At 36.3% G+C, this 27,938-nt stretch overlaps 3 protein-coding genes across 4 annotated transcripts; 2 read left to right on the plus strand and 1 right to left on the minus strand.

Annotated features, from left to right (window-relative positions):
* Window positions 1-477: 477 nt before the first annotated feature.
* Window positions 478-1,496, plus strand: LOC136220628 (germin-like protein subfamily 3 member 2). The gene has a single exon (XM_066008427.1). It carries the CDS (start codon window positions 551-553, stop codon window positions 1,193-1,195), a length of 645 nt encoding a protein of 214 aa, XP_065864499.1. The 5' UTR covers window positions 478-550; the 3' UTR covers window positions 1,196-1,496.
* Window positions 1,497-3,908: 2,412 nt separating this feature from the next.
* LOC136218733 (protein trichome birefringence-like 36) lies at window positions 3,909-5,498 on the minus strand. The gene is made up of 4 exons (XM_066005802.1): window positions 5,106-5,498; window positions 4,848-5,019; window positions 4,596-4,777; window positions 3,909-4,524 (listed from the first exon to the last, which is right to left on the minus strand). Exons 1-4 carry the CDS (start codon window positions 5,408-5,410, stop codon window positions 4,074-4,076), a joined length of 1,110 nt encoding a protein of 369 aa, XP_065861874.1. The 5' UTR covers window positions 5,411-5,498; the 3' UTR covers window positions 3,909-4,073.
* A 17,746-nt stretch (window positions 5,499-23,244) lies between these two features.
* On the plus strand, window positions 23,245-25,952 carry LOC136220629 (uncharacterized). 2 transcript variants are annotated; one of them, XM_066008428.1, is made up of 2 exons: window positions 23,245-24,579; window positions 24,879-25,952. In XM_066008428.1, exons 1-2 carry the CDS (start codon window positions 23,385-23,387, stop codon window positions 24,926-24,928), a joined length of 1,245 nt encoding a protein of 414 aa, XP_065864500.1. In that variant the 5' UTR covers window positions 23,245-23,384; the 3' UTR covers window positions 24,929-25,952. The 2 variants fall into 2 exon arrangements, with proteins under 2 accessions (XP_065864500.1, XP_065864501.1); XM_066008429.1 differs by having other exon boundaries at window positions 24,882-25,952.
* The last annotated feature ends 1,986 nt before the right edge of the window (window positions 25,953-27,938 follow it).

The following is a 27,938-nucleotide window of genomic DNA, read 5'->3' on the forward strand; positions in this document are numbered from 1 at the left end:
TTAATTCTTTAACCGACACCCCAAAATGATAAAGTTTTAGGGTGTTGGAAGTTAAAAAAATTTTTGCCCAACCCTTACAGACTGTACATTGAAAAATTACCTAAGACTAAAATTAGCCCCTTCTGGATTCCTGGTTCCGCCACTGTCTGTTGCTACCCCTAGTCTAAATTGGTTGTTCCAGCCGTTTGCGAAAACTGAGATTCTCAATGGTAACAGTGTCCATATATATAATTGAAACGGATTAGTTAGCAATCAATAGTGTATATGAAACTAATTCAATTTTATATCATGACAAGAATAATATTTCTATTAGGAGGACCACATACTTTTAATTTTGGCTTGTTGGAATCCAATCCGGAAGTATTATAATTGTATCTTTGGAACTACTCTTTCTTCAATAATCAAAGCAAATCAAATCCCACTTAACAACCAACTTTTGATTAAAAATGTCCAAAAGTTAGCCAACAAATCCTCTTTATTTCCCTTTCTCATCAAGCAAACTGCATTTCCTATATTACTAGTTATTTCTGCAGCCAATTTATAGCAATTAATGGCACTAGAAAGATTGATAGTATTCTTCTCTTTACTCTTCCATGGCTATATCTGCACGTTAGCTTCCGACCCAGATCCTCTCCGGGACTTCTGCATACTAATAAACTCATCAGATTCATCATGCAAGAATGCATCAGAAGTTACAGCAGAAAACTTTGTGTTTTCAGGGCTGAAATCTCATGGAAAATTCGATGAAATGGGGCTGTCATCAATTCCAGCGAATGTGAATGTGTTTCCAGGGCTTAACACATTAGGAATGTCAATGGTTCGTGCTGATTTTGAAGTAGATGGAGTGAATGTTCCTCATTTCCATCCAATAGCAACTGAGGTTGCTTATGTTGTTGAAGGGAAACTTTATTCTGGATTTGTTGATTCTCAGAATCGATTATTTGCTAAGGTTATTGAGAAAGGTGAAGTGATGGTGTTTCCGAGGGGTCTAGTTCATTTTCAGATGAATGTTGGTGATAAACCAGCAACTATTATAGGTAGTTTTAATAGCCAGAATCCTGGATTGATCAGAATTCCAGCTACTGTTTTTGGTTCAGGAATTAAGGATCAGCTTTTGGAGAAGGCTTTTGGATTAACTGCCAAAGAGATTGCCAAGTTTAACAAAAGATTTTCCCCTCCTCATCACCTCACCTAGAAATTAGAATTTAGAACTTGATTTAATTACACCTAAATTTTACTTCTTTTTATATATATGTTTATGTACAAGCACTTGTGCATCACATAAATTAGCCATGCTTTAGAATAATTTATGTATTTTGGGCTTATATATATATATAGATTGTTGATTTTTTCCTTCAAGATCTATGAACAGGCTACATACGAACGATAGAAATTCAGTGAGAATGGATGTTTGGAGTATATCTCTAGTGATCTATTGTACTCAATTGATAAATATTTTAAGTGTTTTCATAGAATAAAAATTAAAGTTCTCTGCATAGTTATAAAGTTTTTCGGTGATCAGTAGATGCTCAGATCCCTTGTGACTCTCCTAGATCCATGATTGATTACATATATTTTTAATTAGCTAGGACAAAATTACCTATAAAAATGTGGGTTCAGCTTTACTGATTAACCAAATAAAAATAAATTGATAACTTTAGCATTAAGTCATCAATTGATGACTTTTATTTGCTTAATTCATATTGTCATTTTTGTTCTAAACCTACACATATGTTATATACCTCTTGAGGATATGCACTTATCCATTGGCTAGTAGAAAAGCAATTCTAATATGAGAAAATATAAATGTGGTACCCATGTGGTTGACAATCATGATCATTGATCCACCAGCATAAATACAGCCACTTATTATGGACAATTAGCATTCTTTCTAGATGGATTGGTGTGGCAAAACTCAACTTTGGTAACTTTTCTCAAGTTATGGAATATTTTTTATTAAAATAAATTTAAGGAGAAAAAGAGAAATCTTCAACCAACCAATTGTTGCCTTGGTTCTAAATCCAATATTTTCAGGTTTACAGTTTAAAACGGATAGATATACATTAGAAATCTATATCGTTAATAAGTTTCCGTCACTCTCTCTTCGTTTTCAATGTGGGATCATTTTTACTTCTTTCTTAGGCTCGCTCTTTACTCGAACCTTCTACTTCAGCACCACCCATATTCGACCAGTTTGTTGCAAAATGAAATATATCTTACGAAAGCTTTAAATCACAAAGAAGACCACTCATATCAGACAAATATACAAAGGTGGACACACATTCTCATTAGAAGAGGTAAGGATACATGTCATGAAAAGAGTCTTCATATTAAGCTGAATAAAGGTAGATAACTATTAAGCCCTCCCCCTTTATTGACTCCAATTGAACTCCCAGCCCTTGGCCTACTCTCACTTTCTTTCACTGCTCGGGTTATCCTGAAACTGCCTGTGCAGTGCTTTCTTTGAGCTTAACCTAACCTTCTCACTAGTAGATATTCGAACTACTGATGTTGCTAACAACCCCATCTGTCTATCTGTGAGAGCTCCTTCCTATCGTCCTAGGTAATGGGTTGCTAGCTTACTATTCCTATTGCCTGCCCTTGGCTTCTCTACTTACCTATGGGATGAGCCGCCATTCGTAACGTAACCTGTTTGCCGCCATTCCTTTCCTTTTAGCCTATTGCCCTCTGCTGCAAGCTTCCTATTCGGAACCCATTTATTTAGGCCTTTACCTAGCCCTTTTCCCTAGCCCGGTTATGAGCCCTAGGACCGCAGCTTAGGAATCCGCAGCTTTCCTTCCCTCTCTATCGCCTTTTCCACCCTTGCTTAGGCGCCTTCTTTCGCTGTTGAACCCCGGAACCCAGCTGCTTTCTTAGCCCAGAGTGGGCAGAAGGGAAGGAGGTCCTCATACAGAGTCGCACACTTACTTGAGCAGTGTGGGAGACTGGGGAATGGGTAGAGTAAACTCCCCTGGGGCTGGGCTGGGGCCGGAAAAAAGAAAATAACAGACGAAGCTTTACTTAGATAGGGCTTTGATTTGATTGGCATTGATTTTTTCTTAGTGATTGGAAAGGGGGGCGCCAGGGTATGTTATAGAAAGGGAAGGCAGAGGTAGTACTTCGAATGGCGAAAAGAGGCGGCTCGGCGGGGAAGGAATGGCGCCGCAGCGCAGGCGCCTGTGATTCTCTGAGCCGGTCTGGATTTCCAACGCCTCGGGAAACAGGTCGAGATAGATGACAGAGTCTTTTTCCTCTCTTCCTATCCGGGCGGGAGGTGAAAGCCATAAGAGAAGATTGCCCTCATGGACCAGTAGAAGAAGAATTCCAAAATTCCACCGAACATTGGTCCTTGATTTCACACTTGGAATCAGGTAACAATTTTGGCAAAAGCAAACTGCCATTAGTTGACAGTGGACGTTCCTCATTCAATGATCGAAATGTGTCTATAGGCTGAACTAGGGTGTATAATCTGATCAACTATCAGATTTACTCCAGTTACGCTATAAATAGAACATATTATTACATAGCTAAGGTACACATACATTCTCTGCACAAAAGCTCTAATGACATACTTTTCAATATCAACCTTATTTAACCTTAGTAACTTTAACATCAAAGTGGAGCTCTAATGACATACTTTTCAATATCAACCTTATTTAACCCTGGTAACTTTAACATCAAAGTGGAGTCTCCCATCCCCGATCTCTCTTTTGATTTTCTTTTCTATCTTACAGCAGACATCAAATAAATCTTAACTGACATTAGTTACACGTAAGGTTACTCGTAACAGTTAGAATACGACTTGGGTTGGGACTTGTATACCAAGAATCTTACTTAACAACAAAATTTGAAATCGAATGAGGATGTCACAAGAGTCGGCTTTCTTGCTATTCACATCAAGACTCATATACATGAATTTGTTATATAGTAAGATAAATGATGATTATCATTAATTAATGAACAAACACTCAATACTTGGTCATTACATATGTATATAGCATCCCATCAAAACACATAAAGCAGTAACTAGAATCATCACAAGCAGCTCTAACACAGAGAACCTAGCTAGCTAATTAAAGAATAGCAGATAACATCTCATTCCATATATCAGGAACACCAGGAAGACACCAATGGCTGCAATCAGAGGAAGAAGCCTGCCTGCTGTTTTGATGGCTTATTGTTCTTGTATAAACAGAAGGATGCCCATCTCTTCGCATAGCAGTCATTGTGGTTATGTCCTGTAAATATACTGGATAACTCATCTTTCTTACCACCTCCTGCACTACCACCAATTGTTCTGGAATATGCTGGTGACTGAAATACGCCAGGGGCTTCTTTTGATTGTAGCATTTCCAACCGTTGTCTCTGTTATGCCTCGGAGACATGCTTCGAAAGATAACTCTTGTTCTACGAGGATCAAGATTTGAATCCACCCATTTTGCCCATGTTAAAAGTCCTTTCTCATAAGCAATCATGGGATTCATTGTTTTTATCACAGAATTTCCTTCCATGTAGTAATCCCATCTGCAAATTGAAATTTCATAATCAAATTTCATGAAATTGAGGATGACAAAACAAATAAGTATATATCTTACGACTTATATTGATCAGAATGAGTCCACCAGTGAGCAGAATCAAAGACAAGAACATCAACATTTCTCCAATATTTAGCATTCTCTTCAATCCTATCTAAATGTAAAACTCTCTTATTTCCAGCTCCTTTCTTTAATTCAACTAGCAATGGCGCCCATGTAAACTCAATTGATGTCCCAAACTCCTGTTAATTATTAATTAATTAGGGACCAGGGATAACATAAATGAAATCTAATGTAATTAACTAAAATTACCAGAGCATGGAAGGCCATAGAAGGACCATTATAGGTAAGCATTTTATGGCCAGTAGGAATAACTCCCTGAACTAAGCAAACAAGAGATTCCCATTGGTTCCTCATGATGGAATCACCAACTAGCATTATTCTTTTCCTTCTCATCTTCCCTAGAAATTTCAATGCGTTGAACCTACAAAATCGCCCCAATTCAACTATACATAAAAAAAAGCACCTATAATTAGTACTGTTTAATCAATTATAAGCAGCTAATTAAACCTGGGAATAGAGCAGGAATGAGGGCTCCATCTCCATTTCTCATAATCAGAATCAGGCCTTCCATTTCTCTTACAAGTAACAGCAGTGCTAAGATAAGGGCAAGTGGAGTGATCATAAAGAGGATAAGACGGATCATAAACCCATTTTCCAGCAGTAAAATCACATGATCTACGTTTGCTTTTGCTATCCGCTGCTTCAATCCGCTCGGACAAGCCATCATTTTCGTCTTCTAAGCCAAACTGAGATGAGTTGCCGCTCAAAAAGCAAAGGAAAATGAAGAACAGGTATATCTTTGGTGTAGCCATTACTATCAGTGAAAAAACATAGAATACAACCAAAACGGAGGTTTAATTAATGGGATAATTAAGGGTCCCAATGGGTCTGGTCGTTTGGGAGAGTTGAACTAACATATATATGAAAAAGCAGATAAAAGGTTCATCAGAGAAGGTAAGAATCAAGGCGTGACTTCCGGACATGGGACCATATATTATATCATATTGTTTTTTTACTAATCATTACTCATTACTACGTATGATGTTTTTTTTTTCCAACTCTATCATATTCTAGTTCGACAATTCTTACTAATTCAGAATCCAACATGCTATTTCTTTCAATTGACTTTAAGGAATGTTGTACGCTGTATTTACAATAATATTTCCCGTATATGATTTTAATTCGCATTTTTCGCAAATTGTGAAGGGAAATACTACTTCAGTACACGAGTTTACTTCGCAGTTTCGCAAACTGCGAACCAAACTCATTCTGTGAAGTAGTATTTTCTTACGTAGTTTGCGAAAAATGCGAAGTAGTATCTTTTGTTATTTGCCTAAAATATACACAAGTAAACAACATATATAACCAAAAGACACTAAAACAAAACATTATCAAAATTTAAAACAAGATTGCAACAATAATTCAACAAGAGTCGCATCACTGTCGGAATACAACTAAATCCTAAACCCGTGTATAACCAAATAACATTAAAACAAAACATTATCTATTAAAATAAACGCAACATACGAAGTTCTGGGTTCTAGGGTTATGAAGAATTACAGAAGAAAGGGAAGAAGATGAAGGAGAGCAGGGAGACTCTTGGTTTTCCATCCGAAAGATCTAGAGAGGTTTATTTGGATTTTCAAATAAACAAGTACCAAGACTTCAAGTCTAAATATCCGAATAAGCAAGACAAGCGCCCCTTCACTTACCAAGGCAGCTTGGTCTTTTCACAGCTCCAGGGGCTCTTTAGTCATTCCGCAATAATAGACTATTCTAAAAGACATTCACCCCTTGTATCATACACCCTATTACACCATAGCATTCCCACTTCTAATCATCACCATTCATCACCAAGGGCTATGATCAAGGGTTATATTCTTGCCACTTGTCTCCAGCTTTGCTTGCTCACCACACCTTGCATTTTTATATAATGTATTAGTTAGATATGTATTTTTCTTTTAATGAGAAATTAATGAAGTTTGTATGAACTTTACTTCATTCACCTTCATATGGTATCAGAGCAACTCTGATCTTTTTTTACCCCAAGTGAGCTACAAGGGCTGCTCCGGTCATTAGTGCCAGCAGTCCCTATCACCTCCCACCAAATGAGACTCCGGCTTTAGCGCTTGTCTCGCAAATCCTCACAGGACCGAACTACCACCAATGGTCTCGTGCAGTCAAGGTGGCACTCATATCCAAGAACAAGTTTTCTTTCGTTGACGGCACCATCAAGGCTCCGGCTTTAGACGACGCCATGTACAACCAGTGGGAAAGATGTAACAACATGGTTATCTCATGGATAAACCATGCTGTCTCGCCCTCCATAGCTCGTAGCATTATGTGGCTGGACAAAGTGGACCAAATATGGGCAGATCTAAAGGAGCGTTTCGCTCAAACCGACTCGTTGAGAATACTGGAACTCCGAAGGGAGATCCACAGCCTGAAACAAGGAAACAGCAATATGAGTGATTACTACACGAACTTAAAAATTCTATATGATGAACTGTTAAACCTACGACCCATGCCCAAGTGTACCTGCCGGGAGACGTGTAGCTGCAGTGCTTTCAAGATCTTGCGAGATCAACAGGATGCGGATCAAGTTATCACCTTCCTTCAAGGACTAAATGAGTCCTATTCTACAATATGTTCACAGATTCTCCTCATGGAGCCATTACCGTCACTCAACAAGGTTTTTGCCTTGTCCACACAACATGAGCGACAGATAGGCCTTGCGCCTGCCAAAAACGGGGAAGTACATGAAAGCAATCCATTCGCAGGTTCTACCAATACACAAAACAGACAGAACAACATTCGCAGTAATCCAAGGTATGCAACAAACCGCAAAAACAACAACAAAAGTTCATCATTGTGCACCTTTTGTGGAAACACAGGTCACACCGAAGACATTTGTTTCAAAAAGCATGGTTATCCTCCAAATTACGGAAATAGAAACAAGGGAAGTCCTTTCAGAACAAATCAACCCAAGGCTAATTCAGCAATGAATCAGGGCAGAGACAACGGAGACTCAGGGGAAGAGGACAATAGGCATACAAACGCAGAGCCATTCACTCTAACCAAAGACCAGTACCAAACACTAGTTTCCCTATTACCACTGAACCAATCGGGAAAAGCTCCGGCCTCGGGAAGCAGCGTCAATACCTTTGTCAAGGGAGACAACTCTGGTAACAGCCTAAACCCTAACTCTGTTTCATCATGCTGGATAATAGACACGGGTGCTACCGACCATATTATTTGTGACACAAAGTTCTACAGTTCATACACAGAAATTAACAAATGTTGGGTAAACTTGCCGAATGGGGACAGGGTCAAGGCAGAATTTACGGGCACCGTAACCCTAAGCCCCAAATTCATTTTACACAATGTCTTATGCATACCCACTTTTGATTACAACTTGGTATCAACTAGCAAATTATTGGACACCAGTAAATTATGCATCGTGATAACAGGCTCGACATGTATGATACAGGACACAACAAGTTGGAAGAGGATTGGCTTGGCTAGAGAACACAAAGGGCTGTACTACCTAGAACATCCATTACCAAGTGGATTTCATTCTGTTTTTTCAATTAAAGCCGATGTATGGCACTTGCGTTTTGGCCATCCCTCCTATGAGAGAATGAGAGGCCTCAACTTATCTTGTAATGATTTTAATTCCTTCAAAGCAATGCCATGTGACGTTTGCCAAAGAGCTAAACAGAAAAAGATGTCTTTTCCGTTAAGCCAAAGTTTAGCAAAAGAAAATTTTGATGTTATACATGTCGACATATGGGGTCCAACAACCGAGTCTCACTCTAACAAAAAGTACTTCCTAACCATAGTTGATGATCGCAGCAGGTATACATGGGTGACATTAATGCAAAACAAAGGGGAAGCAAGCACAGTGATTCAACAATTTTGCAAACACGTCACCAGACAATTTGACAAACATGTAAGAACTATAAGAATGGACAACGGCCCTGAGTTCATCATGAAGGACTTTTACACGACAAATGGCATCACACATCAAACATCTTGCCCAGAAACCCCACAACAAAACGGCAGAGTGGAAAGAAAGCATCAAGATATCATGAACACCACGAGAGCGCTCATGATTCAAAACTCTTTACCCAAAATATATTGGCCAGAAGCCGTTAGCCACGCAGTTTACCTCATCAATAGGTTACCATCCGTGCCTATACAAGGGGAGACACCGTACGAGCGCATATATGGGGAAAAGAGCAGCCATGAGCAGCTAAGGGTGTTTGGATGCCTGGCATATGCCTCAACTATGGATAAGCACAGAAACAAATTCTCAGACAGAGCGGTCAAATGCGCCTTCCTAGGCTACAAGCATGGCATAAAGGGGTTCAGACTCCTAAATCTCAACACTAATGTTCTTTTCTTTTCCAGGCATGTAAGATTTTTTGAAGAGCATTTTCCCTTCTCAGAAAACAGTCAAGAGACACAAACACCATTTTGCAGTGAAGAGGAGCTAGACTCGCTACACATGGCATCGGCAAGTGATGATGAGGATACACATTCAGACACAGAAACAAGCAATGAACAACACATTGACACCATTCAAACAACGGACGATGAAACAGACAGAGAAGCAGTAAATCCACAAATCCAACATACAACAGAAAGGCCACAAAGGACCAGGACTATGCCGACCTATCTCAGAGATTATCACCTGGCCCTTGTGCAGGGTTCTCCTTTGCCCTATTTTTCAAATTCTCCTCATGCTCTCTCCAAGCATTTGTCATATGACAGACTTTCGTCCGCCAAGAAGGTTTTCTCCATCAACATAACTTGCCACTCTGAACCTGCAACCTACAAAGAAGCAATGTCTGATGAGAGGTGGCAACAGGCCATGGAAAATGAACTGAGTGCATTAGAAGCAAACCATACTTGGAGTTTGGTTACATTACCCGCCGGAAAGAGGCCCATAGGATGCAGATGGGTCTACAAGATAAAGCACCGGGCAGACGGTAGCATTGCGAGGTTTAAGGCCAGACTGGTAGCGAAGGGTTACACACAGCAAGAAGGGGTGGACTTCACCGCAACCTTCGCCCCTGTAGCAAAATTTACCACCATTAGAGTCCTTCTAGCAATTGCAATCACAAAAAACTGGCATATCCATGAGCTAGACATAGACAACGCATACTTACACGAGGATTTGGACGAGGATGTGTACATGGCGTTACCGCCCGGAATGGTGGCTAAACACACGAATCAAGTCTGTAAGCTCAATAAGTCCCTATATGGACTTCGCCAGGCCGGAAGGCAGTGGAATGCTAAGCTAACTGCAACCGTCAGAGAGATGGGTTTCACTCAGTCCATAGCAGACCCTTCCTTGTTTACCAAAGAAGCAGCTGGACACATGACTGTTCTTTTAATCTATGTCGATGATGTTATCCTTGCAGGTAGTGACATGCACACCATCCAGTTAGCCAAGAAGTATCTGAACGACGTTTTTAGCATCAAGGACCTCGGGCCAGTCCACTACTTCCTTGGTTTCGAGTTCTCCCGCAGCAATCAAGGACTCCACATGTCACAAAGAAAATACGCATTAGAATTACTACATAGAACGGGACTCATCGACTGTAAGCCAGCCTCCTCCCCAGCTTTACCAAACTATAAGCCAAACATGCAAAGTACACTACTCCCAGAAATCACACCTTACAGGCAACTCATAGGCAAGCTACTTTATTTAACACATACCAGACCAGATATATCCTACATCGTGAATCAACTGTCACAACATCTCACAAAACCAACTACAGAAGATCAACATAGGGCACAACGAGTCTTACGTTACCTTAAGGGGACGATCGGCTTGGGTCTGTTCTTTCCGGCATGCAATGACCTCCAACTACAGGCCTTCACAGATTCTGATTGGGCCACTTGCGCAGAGACTTGAAAGTCACTCACAGGCTACGCCGTTTTCCTCGGATCGGCTCTCATCTCGTGGCGATCAAAGAAGCAAAACACAATTTCTCGCTCTTCCTCTGAGGCAGAGTACCGCGCCATGGCCTCTACCTCCTGTGAGCTTCATTGGCTCACCAATCTCCTCCGTGACCTCGCCTTACCACCATCCGTGGCTTCCCTCCTCTTCTGCGACAATCAATCAGCCATGCACATAACTCAAAACCCAGTGTTTCATGAGAGAACGAAACACATAGACATTGATTGTCATGTGATCCGCGAACGAGTTCAACGAGGGTTGATACGACTCATGCCTATTCCGTCCGCCTTACAGTTAGCGGATCTATTCACCAAGGCACAACATTCGCCGCAGCTCCGTTTTCTCGTGAGCAAACTCAGCTTGCGTAACTTGTACCAAGCCTAGTTTGAGGGAGGGTATTGAAATAAACGCAACATATGAAGTTCTGGGTTCTAGGGTTATGAAGAATTACAGAAGAAAGGGAAGAAGATGAAGGAGAGCAGGGAGACTCTTGGTTTTCCATCCGAAAGATCTAGAGAGGTTTATTTGGATTTCCAAATAAACAAGTACCAAGACTTCAAGTCTAAATATCCGAATAAGCAAGACAAGCGCCCCTTCACTTACCAAGGGCAGCTTGGTCTTTTCACAGCTCCAGGGGCTCTTTAGTCATTCCGCAACAATAGACTATTCTAGAAGACATTCACCCCTTGTATCATACACCCTATTACACCATAGCATTCCCACTTCTAATCATCACCATTCATCACCAAGGGCTATGATCAAGGGTTATATTCTTGCCACTTGTCTCCAGCTTTGCTTGCTCACCACACCTTGCATTTTTATATAATGTATTAGTTAGATATGTATTTTTCTTTTAATGAGAAATTAATGAAGTTTGTATGAACTTTACCTCATTCACCTTCATATTATCAAAATTTACAATAAGATTGCAACTATAATTCAAACCATAAACCCTAAGTACTTCCTTGGTGACAAGTTATTGGATCAGTAAGTAGACGAGGCTCATTGAAGGAAGTTTGAAGCTGATTAGTGAATGTACCAGGGGTATGCCTTCCAGCAATGGCATGGGCACCAGTGTACTACCCTAAACCCCAAAAGTCAACATTTGCTCTCTAGTTAATTTGGTCTTCACTTTCTTCATCACATCCCAATCACTCACTGTGATTGATGCTTTTGTATTCAAGCTAAACGGATACTTGATTTTGATGCCTTTGTATTCAACCTTCATAAAAATTTAGTTATTTTAGAGAAATAATGAAAGAAACGTTTCGCGGTAAGCAAAACTGCTAAGCCTATGAAGGTAAATACAACCTGACTAATATGAGTTTGCTTCGCGGTTTGCGAAAACTGCGAAGCAAACTCATTCGGCAAAGTCATTTTTCTAGAGCAAATACTACTTCGGCACATGAGTTTGCTTCGTAGTTTTCACAAATCACGAAACAAACTCATTCTGTGAAGTCATTTTCTAGAGAAAATACTACTTTAGTACATGAGTTTGCTTCGCAGTTTTTACAAACTGCGAAGTCATTTTCTCAGAAATACAGTATATACTTACCTTCTTTCCGCCTTTTGCCATTAAAATCGATAATAAACATATGATAAACGCAGAAAAAAATCATTTCTGCAAAGAAAATGGTGCCTTCGAGTTCGCACAAGAAGAAAGAAACCAAGAGAGGAAGAAAAAACAAGAAGATGAAGAATGATGATTTCGATTTGCACAAGAAGAAAGAAACCAAAAGAGAAAGAAGAAAAAATGTCTTTAGTTCGCACAATAAGAAAGAAAGGAAGAGAGGAAGATGAAACGATAGAAAGGAAGAGAGCAAGATGAAACAATTAGGGTATTTAGGAGAAGTCACGAATAAATAGTTTAGATATGCAATGTGTTGGGTAATTGGTCTAAATATATAAATGGGCCTCCAAATTGATACAATTTTGTAATTTTTCCTATTTTTTTTTTTATTGTTTCAAACTCTTAATTAATTAGAAGTGCTAGTGGTCTAATACATTCTCTTTCAACAGAGAGTGACTTGCCAAGTTATCAATTTTTTTGACATAGAAGAACAATAATCAGACGACATGTGGCAATAAGGGAAGACCAATTTTTTTCCAATTTCCCTCTAAGCCAAACGTGTACTAGAGAAGACGAGAGAACGATGATGTCTGATTCGGTGGTGTTTGCGAGAATGAACGATATTATCCATTGGTTGTAAAATTATTGAAGCAGATGTCTAATTCAATGGCGTTTACAAGAATGGATGGTGATGAGAATGAGAGCTACCATATATATACGATATTGTTCTTTTCCTAATCATTACTCGTCATAATTATTCTCTTATATCATTCACAAATGTGGATTACTATTCGTCGCCTCTATTTTCCTTACCGTCGCCTCCTGTTTGACATTTTTGCCCTTTTCATTTTTCATTCAAAAAAGTGAAATTCTCTCAACCACGAAGAACAAAACGAAGAAAAATCATACCTCCAAAACAAGGAAAAATAATTGAACATCTAAGTTTCGTATTTACCAATAATCTGAAATTTAACGAATTTAACTTAAAACGGAATTTTTTTTCGTTGAATTTGCACTAAACGGGTAGCCCATACGGTCCGGTCCATGGACCGATAGCATGAACTACCCTATTTCACCTAGGCAAAACGGGTAGGCTAGGCAAAACGGGTGGGCTACCCGTTTTGCCTAGGTGAAATAGGGTAGTCTACCCGTTTTGCTTTTAAAAAAAATAGGTTTATTTATTTATTTTTTTTAATTATAATAAATATTAATTATAGATAAATTATGTATTGATTGGAAATAAAAAATACGTATTGAAGTGTCCAATTAATTTTTATTTGGTAAATTATATTTAGGGTAAATTCCAAAAACAACTCCTGTGGTTTCATGTTGTTAAAAAAAAACCCCTGTGGTTTGTTTTTACTAAAAAAAAGGACCGTGTTATACGCCGTTACCCGAAAAACGGAAAATGGCTTAACACCGTTAAAATGGATGACGTGGCAAGAGGTAAAATTGGAAAATCAAAATTTTTTTATTTTTCTTTCTCTCTCTCTCCTTCTTCTTCCATGGAGGTTCTTCTCCTTCTTCTTCCTCCATTCTTCTTCTTCCTCCTCCTCTTCCTCATCCTTTCTTTTCTTCTTCTTCCTCCTCTCTCTCTTCTCTTCTTCTTCCTCCTCTCTTCTCTTCTTCTATTTTTTTTTAATTCTGATGAAACAAATTCCAGAAATTTCCAGAAATCTGGAAATTGAGATTAATGTGGAAATTTCCCGATTAATGGAAATTCCAGAATTTCCCGATTTCTGGACCGTTTTCTCTCTATCTAGAACCGATTGGATTAAAAAGAAATCATTTATTAGTTTTCAAAAAGTTGGAAACCGTTTGAATTTTTATGATATTGAATTTGAATTCCATCTTTCATTATTTCATTTAGAGCAATCTTTATGATCTTTTGATTTTGAAATGTGATGTGTATTAATTTTTGACAGAAGAAAGTCGTGAAACCGAGCAGAGAAGATGAATTAGAACAGGGACTAGCAAGAGCTCGAGCTTCGATTCATAAAGCAGCTTCATCAGTTCGAGAACTCTCAACCATCATCCATGGCAACCAAACCCACGACGTATTAAGCGGAAGAATTTATCATAACCGCAAAGCATTTTACTAGTGAGTTTCGCCTATTCATCTAAACTAAGAGATTGGTGGCGACGAAGAGGGGAATGGTGGCGACGAAGAAGGGAATCAGCATGGATGGACGGAATCTGGGAATTTCCAGAAATCTGGAAAATTTCCAGAAATCTAGAAATTTCCAGATTCCGTCCATGAAGAAGAAAAAGATAATAGAAGAAGAAGAAGAAAATGGTGGAAGAAGAAGAAGAAGATGGTGGTGGAAGAAGAAGAAGAAGAAGATGGTGGAAGAAAAAGGTGGATTTTCTATCTATTTTAATTTTAATTTTATTATTTTGTTATTTTTATTTTTTTATTTTAATTCGGACAGTTTTACCCCTTGCCACGTCATCCATTTTAACACTGTTAAGCCATTTTCCGTTTTTTCGAGTAACGGCGTATAACACGGTCCTTTTTTTTGGTAAAAACAAACCACAGGGTTTTTTTTAACAACATGAAACCACAGGGGTTGTTTTTGGAATTTACCCTTATATTTATTTACCTTTTAGAACGTAAATTTAATTATACGTAAATTATGTATTGACTGGATAGAAAAAACGTATATATAAATTATTGATTGGAAATAAAAAATACGTAAATTATGTATTGCACGTGTTAATACGTAATTTATCTATAATTAATATTTATTATAATTAAAATAAATAAATAAATAAATCTATTTTCCCTAAAGGAAAACGGGTAGACTACCCTATTTCACCTAGGCAAAACGGGTAGGCTACCCTATTTTGCCTAGGTGAAATAGGGTAGTTCATGCTATCGGTCCATGGACCGGACCGTATGGGCTTACCCGTTTAGTGCAAATTCAACGAAAAAACAAATTCCGTTTTAAGTTAAATTCGTTAAATTTCAGATTATTGGTAAATACGAAATTTAGATGTTCAATTATTTTTCCTTGTTTTGGAGGCATGATTTTTCTTCGTTTTGTTCTTCGTGGTTGAGAGAATTTCAGTTTTTTGAATGAAAAATGAAAATGGCAAAAATGTCAAACAGAAGGCGACGGTAAGGAAAATAGGGGCGACGAATAGCAAAACCCTTCACAAATATATCACGTTTGAGGGAAAAAAATAAAAATAAATAAGAAAGCCTCAACTTAACCTTAAAAAGACTAACTTACCTTTCATTAACTTTCATTTAAACTCTAAGGTGCCGTTTGGTTCGCGGAATAGAATGGAATGGAATAGAATGGTCATTCCAAAGGAATAGAATAGCAAAGAATGGAATAGAAATTCTTAGGAATTACTATTCCTATGTTTGGTTGATGGAATAAGCAGGGCCTTCTCCAGCATTTTGGAGGCCCTAGGCGCATTGTGCACTTTTTTTCATATCTAAATCTAATATTATTTTAGAAATAATAAATATTAAATAGTAAAACCAATATATTATTAACTACAATTCAAGTCATATAATCATAACATAAAACTAAGAAATTATTCTTCTTCTTGCTTTTGTATATGTAAAATCGAGTTTTGTTTTATATATTTAAAATCAAGTTTCTTCTCACCAGTCATGCGAGAAGCAAGTAGACGACAAAGTATTAATTTCTGGAAATTAATCTTGGACGACTGAACTCGAACCTAATCGCAAGATTCTATGGAAAGAAAGAGAAGAATTTATCTTCGAGATTAAAAATTGGTTGAGTCGCGTATTTATTACGAATTACATGCTTAAATCACTATTTGGACATCGATTGATCTAAGGAATCTTGTCATTTGGCGCTTGATCTATCCAAAATTTTATCATTTGGCCACTGAATTATCCCAATTGGTGAAATTTCAATCCAATTTGGATGGAAACTTGATAGAATTATTGACATAGGATGATATTTTGATAACTAGATTTGATAAATTTTAGTTTAGAGATTTGTTTTCTTGTTTTAATCTCATTAATTATTTGGGTAAATCAACTTTAAAACATACGACATGTCAAGCCCATATGTCAAAATATCACCACATATTATAAGGAAACAATTTTATCAAGACTTCATCGTAATTAAGTAGAATTTCATCAATTTGAATAGTTTATGGTCCAAATGTGACCAAATAATAAATTAGTGGTCAAATATTAAAATTTTAAATAAATCAGAGTCTAACTAACATTTTATATCAAATTACAAATTGTAATTCATAAGTGAATTTCATCTTATAATTTATAAAAAAATAAAAAATTTAAAAATAACTATAATAACAAAGTAATAATTTATACATTTGTGTGGTCAAAGCAAAAAAGAAAAAATAAGAGAAAATGTGAACAAAAAAATGCTAATCCAAGGAATTGAACTTGTAAACATCTCCACTATGTCTTTACCATTCAAGCTAGCACTATTTCTTGTTATATATCTAAATCTATATACCTTTTAATCATAATGTTTTAATAATTATCAAATTTTAAAAAAAATTCGATCGGAGGCCCTAGGCCGCCGCCTAGGCAGCCTCCCCCTGGAGCCGGCACTGGGAATAAGGTAGAATGGAATAGATAATTTTTTTTATTAAAAAGATAATATTATCCTCAAATGTAATTTCTTATTTATTTTAAAATTTTAATTTTTTACTATAAATTGTTCAAATATTTAATATATATTATTTTAAAAAATATATAAAAAATAGAAAAATGGGAAACACGAAAGACGAAAGACGAAAAAAACACGAAAAATACATTAAAAACGAAAAAACAATAAGAACATGAAAACGGAAAAATTGTAAAAACACGAAAAAAGAGAGGTAAAAAAACAAAAACAAAAGAAAAAAATGAGATAAAAGTGGAAAAGGGTGAAAATGCGAAAACATATAAACGTGTTAACACACAAAAAAAACACACACGCAAAATATGAAAAAACACAAAAAAAATGTGCAAACCGTAAAAACACAAAAACATGAAAAAAGTGGAAAACACGAAAATGTGAAAAAAAATGAAAAACGTGAAAAAATCGAAAAACACGAAAACATGAAAAAGTGTTAAAAACACGAAAAATGCGTTTGTAACGTTTTTTTTATGTTTTTTCGTGTTTCCCAAGTTTTCTTGTTTTTTCCGTTTGTTCACGTTTTGTCATGTTATTGTGTTTTATTTTGCATTTTTTCGATTTTTCACGTTTTAGTTTTTCGGTTTTTCCCCTTTTTGTTTTTTTTCGCGTTTTTGTATTTTTCGTATTTTGTTACTTTTTCGTGTTATTCACGTTTTTCCATGTTTTTCGTATTTTTTCATATTTTTTTGTTTTTAACTTTTTCGTGTTTTGTTTGCATTTTTCGCATTTTCATGTTTTTCACATATTGTTACGTTTTTGTGTTTTAGCATTTTTCGTATTTTTTCGCATTTTCGTGTGTTTGCTTTTTTTTACGTCTTCGTGTTTTTCGCATTTGTTCACGTTTTCATGTTTTTCGCGTATTTTATTTTTTGCATATTCTCGTGTTTGTAACATTTTCACATTTTTCGTGTTTCATATTTTTCGTATTTTTACATTTTTTAACGTTTTCGTCATTTTTCCATTTTTCACGTTTTATATGATATAAATTATGGATTGACCAAAATTTATAAGATTTGGGAAAGTGATTAGAGAGAAGATTGAGGATTTAATGGAAGATAATTTTGTAAATTACAAAAATATAATATTAGGAATAGGCTATTCCTAACCTAAATTGAAGAATAGCTATTCCATGAAATCAAGGAATAGGGATTCCATGGAATAGCTATTCCATAAAAAAAATCAACCAAAGGTGGGAATAGCTATTCTTTAGGAATAGACTATTCTATTCCCTCTCTATTCCGCGAACCAAACGAGCCCTAATTCTTATATTGTTCTCTTTCTTCTTCTTAATTATACAAACTTAAAATAAGCTACCTTTAGTGATTAATCCACTCTTAATAGGTTGTCTTTTTTTTATCATAGACTAATCCACTCCCAACAAGCTTCTGGCGCCATAATCTTGCTGCTAATTTTGTTTCTTTTGTAAAAAAATTTCAACCAAGTTTTTTAATTCAAAATTTGGGCAATGATTCTTTTTGTTTCTTGTAGTTTATAAATATGCCCAATGAAGATAAACGAATAACATGAACTCCATGGAACTATAAATACAACCTACAGAATAACAAGGGGTAAATTACATATGTGGTGTACAACATTTATCCCAAATCAAACTTTGGTGTACAACTAAAATTTTATCACACTAAACCGTACGAACTTCAGGTGACCTCCCACTAAAGTGTACAACCGGTTTTTATGACCGGTCAACACTGGTCAACTATGCCACATAAGCATTTTTCATTATAGAATTAAAAGAAGTGGGGCCCACTTTTTATGGAATTAATAATATAGCCTCATTCCTTATAAAATTACTAAAACACCCTCATCTTCTTCCTTCAACCCCTCTCTCCCATTTCTCTCTCTAGATCTTCTCTCTCACTCATCTCTCTACCATTTCTCTCTCTACATCTTCTCTCTCACTCCTCTCTCTACCATTTCTCTCTCACTCCTCTCTCTATCAAACTCAATTGATGCAAATAGTGATACTTCAAATTCCTCAGGTAAATATCCTTATCCTCCATCATTTTTTAACAATGAAGTATCCATCTACTTGTTTTAAACACAATGAACTTATACCCATTACAGAAAATATTAATTCATAAATTTTTCTTCATAATTTTGGAAATTATGACAGCATTATGTAGTTTATATGGAAAGTTCATCAAAGGAAGCCATAGTTTCGGAATCAGCTGATTAGAATTACTATCTTCCATAATTGGGTGGTGGGACAAAACAAAAGCCCAATTTCAAGTTAGCATCTTTTTACAAGTGGAAATAGCTTGACTTTACTATGAGGCATAGAGAGATTCTATTGTTAACAACTCCAAACTCGAAAATTATAAATTGTATTGTTAATAGCGGATTTAGCCAATTCACTTAGGATAGGATAGGATAGGAGGTCTCTTAATGAGTTTTAAAATTCATAAATTTACAGTGTTAGTTCGAGTCGGAATATCACAAACACAAATTTGGTTTAGCAGATCGAGTTACTTGGGGATAAATGATCTGTTTATTATTCCAAACATTAAAATATAAATAGAAATGTTTAGTTATCCCAACAAGACAAGAGGGATGAGATTATTTGTATTGCAAGTAGAATTTCTGATAATTTTAGTCAAATATTAATATGAAAAAATATATATACAGCTAACAATGAGAGGGGGTGTGAATGTGATGTGTAGTATTTGATTTTTCAATGAAAAGCATCCAAAGAGCTATGAGAGTGAAGATGTAGAGAGAGAAATGGTAGAGAGATGAGTGAGAGAGAAATGGTAGAAAGAGGAGTGAGAGAGAAGATCTAGAGAGAGAAATGGGAGAGATGGATTGAAGGAGAAGATGAGGGTGTTTTAGTAATTTTATAAGGAATGAGACTATATTAGTCATTCCATAAAAAGTGGGTCCCACTTCTTTTAATTCTACAATGAAAAATGCTTATGTGGCATAGTTGACTAGCGTTGACCGGTCATAAAAACCGGTTGTACACTTTAGTGGGAGATCACCTGAAGTTCGTACGGTTTAGTGTGACAAAATTTTGGTTGTATACCAAAGTGTGATTTGGGGTAAAGGTTGTACACCACATATGTAATTTACCCGAATAACAAGTTGTCGATATTGAAGACAATTTAATGTTGATTTTGATCTCAATATAAGTTTAAATTCTTCAACCTTGGAGATATCTGCTTCTGAGAATTTTTTATGATAACGATCAAAATAGTACTCACTTGGGAGGATTACACCAAGAAACATTCTCTAACACGGATTTATTTTTTTCAGTAAAAATGGGGTGATGGTTTAGGGAAAGGCCGGACATCCCGGCTAGGTCGGCACCCCCAGCCAAATAACCCAAACCCGGACCCGAATATTATTAAAAAGCAAACAAAGAGTATACAAAGGAATAAAGAAACAGAAAGATGAGAACAGAGCAAAACTAAATCCTAAATTGCTCAACCGAACTATAATCCTCATAAATGAAAGAATTACAAAACGATGGAGATGTATTCCACCAAACCAAATCAGGAATAGTCACTCCGTGCTTCGCTAAGGCATCGGCAACTCGATTCCCTTTGCGATAAATGTGAGAGATGACCACACGCATATGTTGAAGATGGAACAAGCAATCAAACCACGCAACACGCACTTTCCAAGGCACTTTGTGAGTTTTAGATTTTAAAATATCAACCACAAAGCTCGAATCACATTCAATCCACAGTGAGTGCCAGCCCTTATCCCAAGCAATTTTGATTGCAAAAATGGCAGCCCGAAGCTCGGCAATGTAAGCGAGCAAAGTTTGAACAGGAAACGAAAACAAACCTCGCAGGAAACCACGGGCTGTATGAAAAACACCACCAGCACCAGCAACAACTGGATTGCCAAAAATAAATCCATCCAAATTAACTTTAATCCAACAAGGGGGAGGAGCTCGCCAAATGACGGAAATGATCTTAGGAATGCCCGGACGTTTAGCATCACGGGAGAGATGCTTCAGAACCGCATAGTCCTTTGAATAATTAGAAACCGTTCCGCGGGAAAAGACATTTGCTTCCCGGATGAGAGCCCAAAGCAGACGAAGACAGAGAAAAATGCTAGCAGTCTCGCCTTCAAAAAAAGACAAATTTCTCGTGCGTCAGATTAGCCAAACAGTGTTTACAATCGCCGAATTCCATAAAGCACAAATCTGCAAACTGAACTTAGCCTCGATAGCATCCGTAATTAACTCTTTGAGAGTGCCATCCAATTTTATCTGAGTCTGAAAAATGGAGGCTATCGAGGTCCACAACGCTTTAGAAAAAAGGCAATGAACAAACAGGTGATCCAAATCCTCGTAGGCCAATAAACACAACGAGCAATGAGAAATAATATTCAACCCTTCACATCTTAAAATTTCATGAGTTGGAACATACCCCATATAGACACGTCAAAAAAACATAGAATGCGAAAGAGGAATAAAAGGCTGCCAAATAAAGCTGCACCAGCGAATTGGCTGGTACGAGGCAAGAGATTTAACATATTTCTTGACCGTAAATTCCCCATCAACCGCAAAAATCCAAATGCAAGAATCAACCGAGCCGCTATAAGGACGAACAACAAAGATATTATACCGAACAACCGAATGAAGAGGTGGAAGCTCATGCCAATGGTCTTCGTGCAGAAAATCTGCAACCCTATCAGTAAGTGATCGTACCAAACTAGAAGAGAGATTCAATTGAGCAGCCACCGTCGGTACCAACCAGCGACCAATCCAAAAACTGAACATCTCCACATCACCAATGCTCCAAAAGCTGTCATTCAAGAGGGTTTTATAAACCTCTTTAATTGAACTCCAAATAGAGGAGAAAATATGACAGCTTCTCACAGAACCTAAAGTATTCAAAAAAACGTTTTTTAAGAAGAGCAATTAAAAAATCATTGGAGGAAACAAAATCCCAAGCCAATTTTCCTAACATCACCATATTCATAGCATAGAGATCACGTATACCAAGCCCCCCATATTTTAAAGGACGGCAACAAACATCCCAAGGAGTAGTAATTAATTTCCTCTCAGAGATACAACCGGTCCAAATGAAATTACGAATGGCTCTTGTCATGAATTTAAGAAGACTCGAGGGCCACTTATAAACGATAAAGGAGTGAATGAAGGAACTATTGATCACCGAATTAACCAGAGTCACCCGAACTACCATAGAGAGACTACGACCCTTCCATTTTGAAAAGGTAGCCAGAATTTTGTCAGCAATTGGTTGAAGCATTTGTTTACGTGGAGCGCCAAAGAAAAGAGCAGGGGATTGTCAGTTCGGATATGAACACTATCATAAAGAGTCGCAATTCTAGCAGCATTAATAGAAGGACTAAAGTAGGCTTCAGGTTTATCCCAACTGACAATTTGCCCAGAGATTTTCCCATAGTGCGTGAAAAAATCCTTGAGAGTTTTCATGTTTTGAATCGTAGCTTTACAATTGATTGTACTTTATTTTCATGTTTATGGTTTATTAATCTTTAAATAGTTACCTCTGTTTTCATATTAGAAAATAAAGTATAAGTTCGAAATCGTTCCTACTAGAAAACAGAGTAAATTTTTGTTTTGTTTTCATATTAGAAAACAAAGTAAATGTTATCTCTATTTTCAAATGTTTAAAAGTAATTAGATGAAAGTTTATTTATTTTTATTTATTTTAAATAAAAGAAAAAACAATTTATTACTTAATTTACCATTTGTTTAAAAGATAAGAAAAAACATTTTGTAAACAATTTATTAAAAAGCAATTAGATGAAAGCACATGATCATTTTAGTTTTTTTCATTTTCAGATTTTGTGTGTATCTCTAGGCTGAGATGAGATTTTATGAAATTGTTGGCCTTTTTTTCATTTATTGTTTTTGCTTTTTTTTTTTATGTTTTATACTGATGAATTTGTTGTTGTTTTAACTTGGATACACCTGAATTAATGAGCTAAGCGGATTACTTTAAGCTTTAAACTCATTTTTCGTGTTGACATTTTGAAATATTATGAGAGATTATCATCTTCTCAAAGTAATAGTATGAATGAATTTTTGCTTACTAAAATTAACTATTAAAAATGTCCACAACCATAAAGATCACTATTAGAGTATCATTAGGAATATGAATGAATTTTTAAATATGAATGAATTTTTGCTTACTTAATTTTTTTTCTGAATTTTGCTAATTTTCTATATTTGCAATATTTATTTTATATTTTCTATACAAGTGATATTATTAACCGGAAGAGAAAAATTATGAGAAATGTTACGCCATCTAACCCAAATGAAGATGGGTGTGTGTAGTTAGAGTATATCAAGGCTCACAGCTGTATAACATGTAATTTTACATTTATACCCATCATTCATAACAAACTTTTGACAGCTGTAGACAGCTGTAGTTAGGCAGTTATTTTACATCTTGTATATATAGATATATAGAGCTGTATAGTTTTACACGGTGAAATAACAAATTACACAAGTTTCTTCATCATTCATGATGGTATCAGGGAATTTTTCTTGTTCATTACTTCTGCAGATTGCTCTAAATCTGGTTTTTCTCTTGTAGATCTTGTTATCCTTTCTCATTTTCTTTTCTTCCTCTAATCAAACATCAATGGCACAAGTTAGAGTTAATACACCTGCTAGCCCATACTTTCTACCTGCAAATGAAAATCCATCACTCATATTAGTCACCGAAGTTCTCACTAGACCTAATTATCGTCAATGGTCCAGATGTATGAGAATTGCCTTGATCTCGAAAAACAAGTACGGATTCGTCGACGGATCGATTGAAGCTCTTGGATCTACTGATCAACACTATAACGTGTGGCGTAACACCATGGTGCAGTCATGGATTATGCACGCTGTATCCCCTCAAATCGGACAAAGTACTGTCTATCTTGAGAATGCTAAGGCAGTGTGGGATGATCTCAAGGCTCGTTTCTCTCAAGGCGACAACATCCGGATTGCAGAGCTGCAAAGAGAAATACAGTATTTCAAGCAAGGTAATCTGTCTATCTCAAATTATTTCACTCAGATGAAGATTTTATGGGATGAGTTACATAATTTCAGACCATTGCCAAAATGTTCATGTGATCCGGTATGTTCATGTGATGCTATAACAAGATTTAGGAATTATCAAGATTCAGATCAAGTTATCACGTTTCTTATAGGATTGAATCCAAATTTCTCGACTATATGTTCTCAAATACTCCTGATGGAACCTCTTCCAAATCTCAATCGTGTTTTCAATTTTGCTATTCAATATGAAAGGCAAATCAACCCTAACTCATCAAGCCTCACTTCTAACCCTACTCCTGAGCCAACGACTTTCATAGCTTTCAATACTGGACAACATAGATCATCAAACAATTCTCACAATACAAATCATTCCAACAGAAATGCAACCAATAACTACCAGAACAACACAAACAGGAAAACCAATAACTCCTACTTTAAACAATTACCTACATGCACTCATTATGGAAAGGAAGGTCATACAGAGGACATATGTTACAGGAAACATGAATTTCCTCCTGGTTATGGCAATCGAAACAATGCTAACAAGCAGAGGTACACTAAGGCTAACCAGGTGAATGTTCAATATGAAAATGATAATGATGAAATAGAAGATGGAGATAGCAGCCATGATGATCTTGATGAAAATGACAATGAAGTTTTCAATCTCACAAGGGCACAATACAATGAGATCCTAAGTCTCATTCCTCAGAAGCAGAGTCGTGAAAATGGGAAGAACAAGCAGATTGCATCTGCAAATAACCACCGCAAGATAACCATGCCATATTCTGGTATAATCTTTTCCTTATCTAAGAATAACTATAAACATGGCAGTTGGATTATTGATACGGGGGCAACTGATCACATCGTTTGCAACTTAAATTTCTTCTCAACATATAGACCTATAGATAAATTTTCTGTTCAATTACCTAACAATCAAATTGTTCCTGTGACACACATAGGAACTGTGCAACTTAGTGAAAAACTAGTGTTACATGATGCACTGTTTGTGCCACAATTCATCTACAACTTAATATCTAGTAGCAAATTAACAGAGCAGTCTAAAGTATGTTTATATTTCACCTCGCAGCAGTGCCTGATCCAGGATTTGATTACTTACCAGAAGATTGGATCTGCTAGAATGGTAGATGGGCTATACCATTTGGATCAGCAATACACCTCTCATTTAGCTACAACTTCCTCCATAAATTCAAGCATCACTCTATGGCATATGAGACTTGGACATCCTTCAGATCTCAGAAGCAATGTCTTGCACAAGATTCAGCCTACAATTCCTGCAATTCACAAGCATTCAGCATGTGATATTTGTCATCTATCAAAACAAAAGAAAAAGAAATATTGTCTTAGTTTAAATAGAGCTGAGAAATGTTTTGATTTACTTCATATGGATATTTGGGGCCCTGTTTCACATTCCTTTAATGACAAACACTATTTTCTAACAATTGTTGATGATCATAGTCGTTTTGTTTGGCTCTATCTTATGAAGTGTAAGTCTGAAACCAGGGAAGCTATAAAAGTTTTTTATCAATATGTGCAGACACAATTCAACAGATCTATCAAGGTGATAAGATCAGACAATGGAGGAGAATTCAACATGTCACAATTCTATTCAGAAAAGGGAATTGTTCATCAAATAAGCTGCATAGAGACACCACAACAGAATGGCGTTGTGGAGCGAAAGCATCAGGACATTTTAAATGTCACTAGAGTGTTAGACGAGGTGCCGCGGCCTAATCTCCCGGGCGGACCGGGGGGTGGACAACCTCATGGCGACGTAAGCGGTGATTGGCGCCGAAAGCAACCAATCGTGGAATCAAGCTGCTCGGTAGGACCGGAGCTCGGAGATATGGAAGAGTCGCCACCCACAAATGGGAAAATGAACACCGATCCCTTGCGGGAGACTGGTGTGGGTTCGGGAAACTTAGGTACGAGCCGAGAAGGCTAGCTCCTTTCCGGAGAAAGGCTACTAGGCACCCCGACATCGCCCGGTTATGAACCACCGGCCTCCTACTCAGCATGTTAGGCGATAACGGACTAATCGTATACTTCTTTAAGTTTAAAATTCATTTGAAACCCTTTTCTTTCTCTTTTTGGAAACCGTTTTGAGCATATGATATTGAAAAGCCATATCAGTAAAGAATCACCCATTTATGTTTATACATACACAGAGAGGGGGGGGAGAAAGAAGTGATTTATTTACAACCGTATTTAAAGGTTATGTTGTGTGTCTATTCTACACTAACTTACTTCCCCAAAACGGATTTATTTACGTGGTTCGCACCTTAATCGTCGTTGGAACGATTTAGGTGCGTTTTAAAACCCCGTTTGATGAAGTTTACCCGAATCGCCGTTGGAACGACTCGAGTATTCGAAAACGTTTGAGATGAAAACCTTTTAATGAGAAAACATGGTTAAACATACAAGTCAATTTTATTTTGTACAAATTCTTTAGGAAAATGATTCAAAAATTCTATTGTTCACAACGAAAACGGTTTTAATTACAATGTTCGCTTAATCCGCCTTTGGAACGGATTAAGGTTTTAAAACGTGGTGTTTTGAAGATGATTTGAAATGTTAACAAGAATGACTCTATTTATTTACATTAGAAATCTAAAAAAAACTCATTAATTTAAATAGTTCAATTGAAAACTCTCTTTTTTGTGATTTATTTTCCCCACTTATTCAATGGACTCTCTAATTGTTATACTCACAACAATAAACTTATTTAAACTAATATTCACACTCAAATAAAGCCTTCTTGGAACATGGACCCATGAATGGGCCAAAAGAATAAAGAAAATAGTTTAGACACATATATATATATACATTTAAATCAAAAAGGAGAAGATAAGAAAATAAGAGTTAATAAAAGGAAACTATATAATACATATATGAAAATACTAGATAAAATACATTTATATTTTAAAGATGTGAAAATAATAAATAAATCTCCCAAATAAGAAAATAACCTTTATCCAAAATAACTTCATATAATAATCAACAAAATAACCCAAATGTTCCCAAAACTATACATATATATACATAATTAATATAGTTTAAATACCAAAAATGACATATACCAATATCCATCCATTGTTTCTCAAAATATCAAATAACTAATATTTAAACATAGCCTAAGTTAATAAAAAGGAAATACTTATATATATATTTATACTTATATTGTAAAATAAAATAAGAATAATATACCAATATTCTAAAATAAATATATATACTAAAATTCTTTAATAATTTGAAAAGAATATGTCACGTAATTATATATATATATACTAAGGATTAAAAGTCTAAAAGTTAAGAAAAAGGACCGAAATGATATTTTTTACATCTTGGCAGATTTATCGACGGAAAATCCGTCGATAAACAGCCTTTAGTGACAGAATTGGCAAATTACAGCAGCACTCCAACATTTTCCAGATTTGTTCAAAAGCATTAAATTAAATCTAATTCAATCGTTTTGGACTTCCGAACTACCAAAGATGGATCATAGTCGAAAACGGAAGTTCCTAAAACGATGTTTTTATTTTAAAACGTTATTTGGAAACCTCTTTTAAATCAAAAACTTATAATTACAACATTTTCGATACCCGAACTACCTTTTTATCGGATCACGGTTCGTATTGGGATATCCAAAACGAGGTTTTTATTTTAAAACAAAACCGGATTTTATTTAACATGAAGCGAAAATTAAATAAATACGCTAACTAAATAAAACGTGACAAAATAAATAAATGACTAAAGGAATAAAAACTATAGCATAAAAAAATAAATAGAAGGAGAGAAATGAATTAAATAAAATAAAGAGTCTAGTCCTCGGATAATACCTTTGATTCGGTATCTGACAGTCGAAGCCGATTGATTCCACGAACCGCGAGCTCCCGATTTTAGTAAAAATTTAGTAAAAATTGAACTTAGGAAATTCGGAATTTTTGAGAAAAAAAATATTTTTCTCAAAAAAATCCACTCTCTCTCTCTCTAAAAATGTTTAGAGTGAGAAAGTTTTTCCTCCCCCCCAAAAAAAAGGCCTCTTTTCACCTTGGGATCCGTGCCCTTATATAGGGAAACGGATCCCGGAACAATGGGCGACGCCCAAAAAAAATTGGGCGTCGCCCAT

The sequence above is a fragment of the Euphorbia lathyris genome, chromosome 2 (genome assembly GCF_963576675.1).
Source record: "Euphorbia lathyris chromosome 2, ddEupLath1.1, whole genome shotgun sequence".
Classification (NCBI taxonomy): Eukaryota; Viridiplantae; Streptophyta; class Magnoliopsida; order Malpighiales; family Euphorbiaceae; genus Euphorbia; species Euphorbia lathyris.

Bases quoted from the DNA above. Each gene is read 5' to 3' on its own strand.
- LOC136218733 (XM_066005802.1), bottom strand. From the start codon at position 5,410: ATGGCTACACCAAAGATATACCTGTTCTTCATTTTCCTTTGCTTTTTG. The intron at 5,020-5,105 runs GTTTAATTAGCT...GCGATTTTGTAG, and splicing joins CATTCCTGCTCTATTCCCAG to GTTCAACGCATTGAAATTTC. The intron at 4,778-4,847 runs GTAATTTTAGTT...AATAATTAACAG, and splicing joins CTATGGCCTTCCATGCTCTG to GAGTTTGGGACATCAATTGA.
- LOC136220628 (XM_066008427.1), top strand. From the start codon at position 551: ATGGCACTAGAAAGATTGATAGTATTCTTCTCTTTACTCTTCCATGGC.
- LOC136220629 (XM_066008428.1), top strand. From the start codon at position 23,385: ATGGCACAAGTTAGAGTTAATACACCTGCTAGCCCATACTTTCTACCT. The intron at 24,580-24,878 runs GTATAATCTTTT...TTCACCTCGCAG, and splicing joins GATAACCATGCCATATTCTG to CAGTGCCTGATCCAGGATTT.